This window comes from Sinocyclocheilus grahami, unplaced genomic scaffold (genome assembly GCF_001515645.1).
Source record: "Sinocyclocheilus grahami isolate Dianchi unplaced genomic scaffold, SAMN03320097.WGS_v1.1 scaffold1082.1, whole genome shotgun sequence".
Taxonomy (NCBI): domain Eukaryota; kingdom Metazoa; phylum Chordata; class Actinopteri; order Cypriniformes; family Cyprinidae; genus Sinocyclocheilus; species Sinocyclocheilus grahami.
In genome coordinates, this window is record NW_015506261.1 from 261,835 (window position 1) to 263,590 (window position 1,756).

At 34.2% G+C, this 1,756-nt stretch overlaps 1 protein-coding gene across 1 annotated transcript in view; it reads left to right on the forward strand.

Moving 5' to 3' along the window:
- Window positions 1-1,756, forward strand: part of LOC107566541 (profilin-2-like) — a 6,909-nt gene that overhangs the window by 2,292 nt on the left and 2,861 nt on the right. The window contains exon 3 of the mRNA XM_016252008.1: window positions 771-1,019. Within this exon, the coding sequence (XP_016107494.1) occupies window positions 771-1,019 (249 nt within the window). The remainder of the gene's footprint in view (window positions 1-770; window positions 1,020-1,756) is intronic.

Here is a 1,756-nt window from a genome sequence, read left to right on the forward strand (position 1 = left end):
TGTGTGTGTGTGTGTGTGTGTGTGTGTGTGTGTGTGTGTTTCCCCCGTTCATGTCTTAACATGCAGCTCAGACTTTTAAAGGATTTAGAGATGCTGTCTCTCTCTAAATCATCTGACAGGAAGCGTTCTCAAAACGTTGCGCCGAGGTTCTCTCAAAGTTACGAACAAAATAAAGTGATCTGCTCTTTAATAATGATGGTATATTATTTATACAGCGATGAAACATTATTTCTACATCGTTCGCAGAATGTGTCTTCCAGAAACGTTTTAGTAGAATGCTAGTTTTTTAAATGTTACAACTTGTTTCGGAGGACGTTAAAAAGTAACGTTCGCGTCATGATGAAAATGATACAGTGGAATAATTCGCTGGACAAAACTTCCTCTTAGCTGGCTGGCTATCTCATGAGAAGTGTCACATTTGTGATGTGCTTGCAGCTGTATCTGTGTCGTTGCAGTGATCTGGCGTGTAGCTACTGCTATTTCCGACATCCTATTAAAACCGTGAAGTGATGCACTTTATGTACATTTGAAGCTAAAATCTTGATGTTGGAATAAAAACCCACAATGCACTCAAAAGCCAGGTGATTCTTCGAGCTGTGATTGTGATCTAGTTTCCTGGAATAGATTCGGAGCACCGGAGGCTGATTACGGTCTGTGTGATGAGCTGCAGATAGGCGTCGTCTTCAGAAACATGAGCAAACACGAGGAGGATGCTTCTGCTTGTCCCAGCCTCTGTTGCATGACTCCGCGTCTGTGTGTGTGTCCGTCAGGCGTCCGAGGTGCAGGCTATGATCGCCAGTGACCGCAGTGGTCTGTTTTCTAATGGAGTGACTGTGGCCGGCAAGAAGTGCACGGTTCTGAGAGACGCTCTGAATGTGGACGGCCAGAACACCATGGACATCAAGATGAAGACCTCCGAGAAAGAGCCCGACCCCTTCTCCTTCACCATCGGCAGATCGCACAAAGGTGAATATATGAGCAATATCAAAATATGGGCGATTATTGAAAAACCTCCAGATGCATTGCGTGTTATGCGAATGAGATTTTATTTCTTTATATATATATATTAAATATTATATATACAGTGTATACACATCTAATGAGTTCATTTACATTTATAATCCATGTGTAATTATTATAAGTATTTTCAAAATATCACATGCAAACGCATTGCAATTACACGCATTTATATTTCAATTCTCGTTTATAATTTATATTTAAAAAAATGTCATTTTGATTTCTTTAGATTCTAGGCTGAAATTAGACCTGCGCATGTTTTTATATTTGTAAGGCATACACAAGTATTATATGTAAATGTATTACAAATATTTAATTTATGCTTAATTTTACTTGATAATTGATCTATGATTTATATTTTTAAAATGAATATCACTTTATTTTCTTTAGATTCTGTGGTGAAATTTGATCTGGGCATGTTTTTTATTTTTAAATTAATAAAAAATTGCATATAAATATATATAAAATTTATAATTGATTTATAAGCTATAGTCTAAAGTCATTTTATTAATTTTTTTATTATTTATAAATCTAAAGTCATTTTATTTCTTCAGATACTGAAGTGGTTTCTTTTTATTATTTATTTTGTATATATTTAATTTTAATGTATTATTCATATTTGATCATCTAATGTCATTTTAATACTTGGAATGAATCTGGATAAAATTTGACCTGGACATATTTTTATATTTATATATATAAACACACAAATAATTATATTTGATTTATAACTTTGATT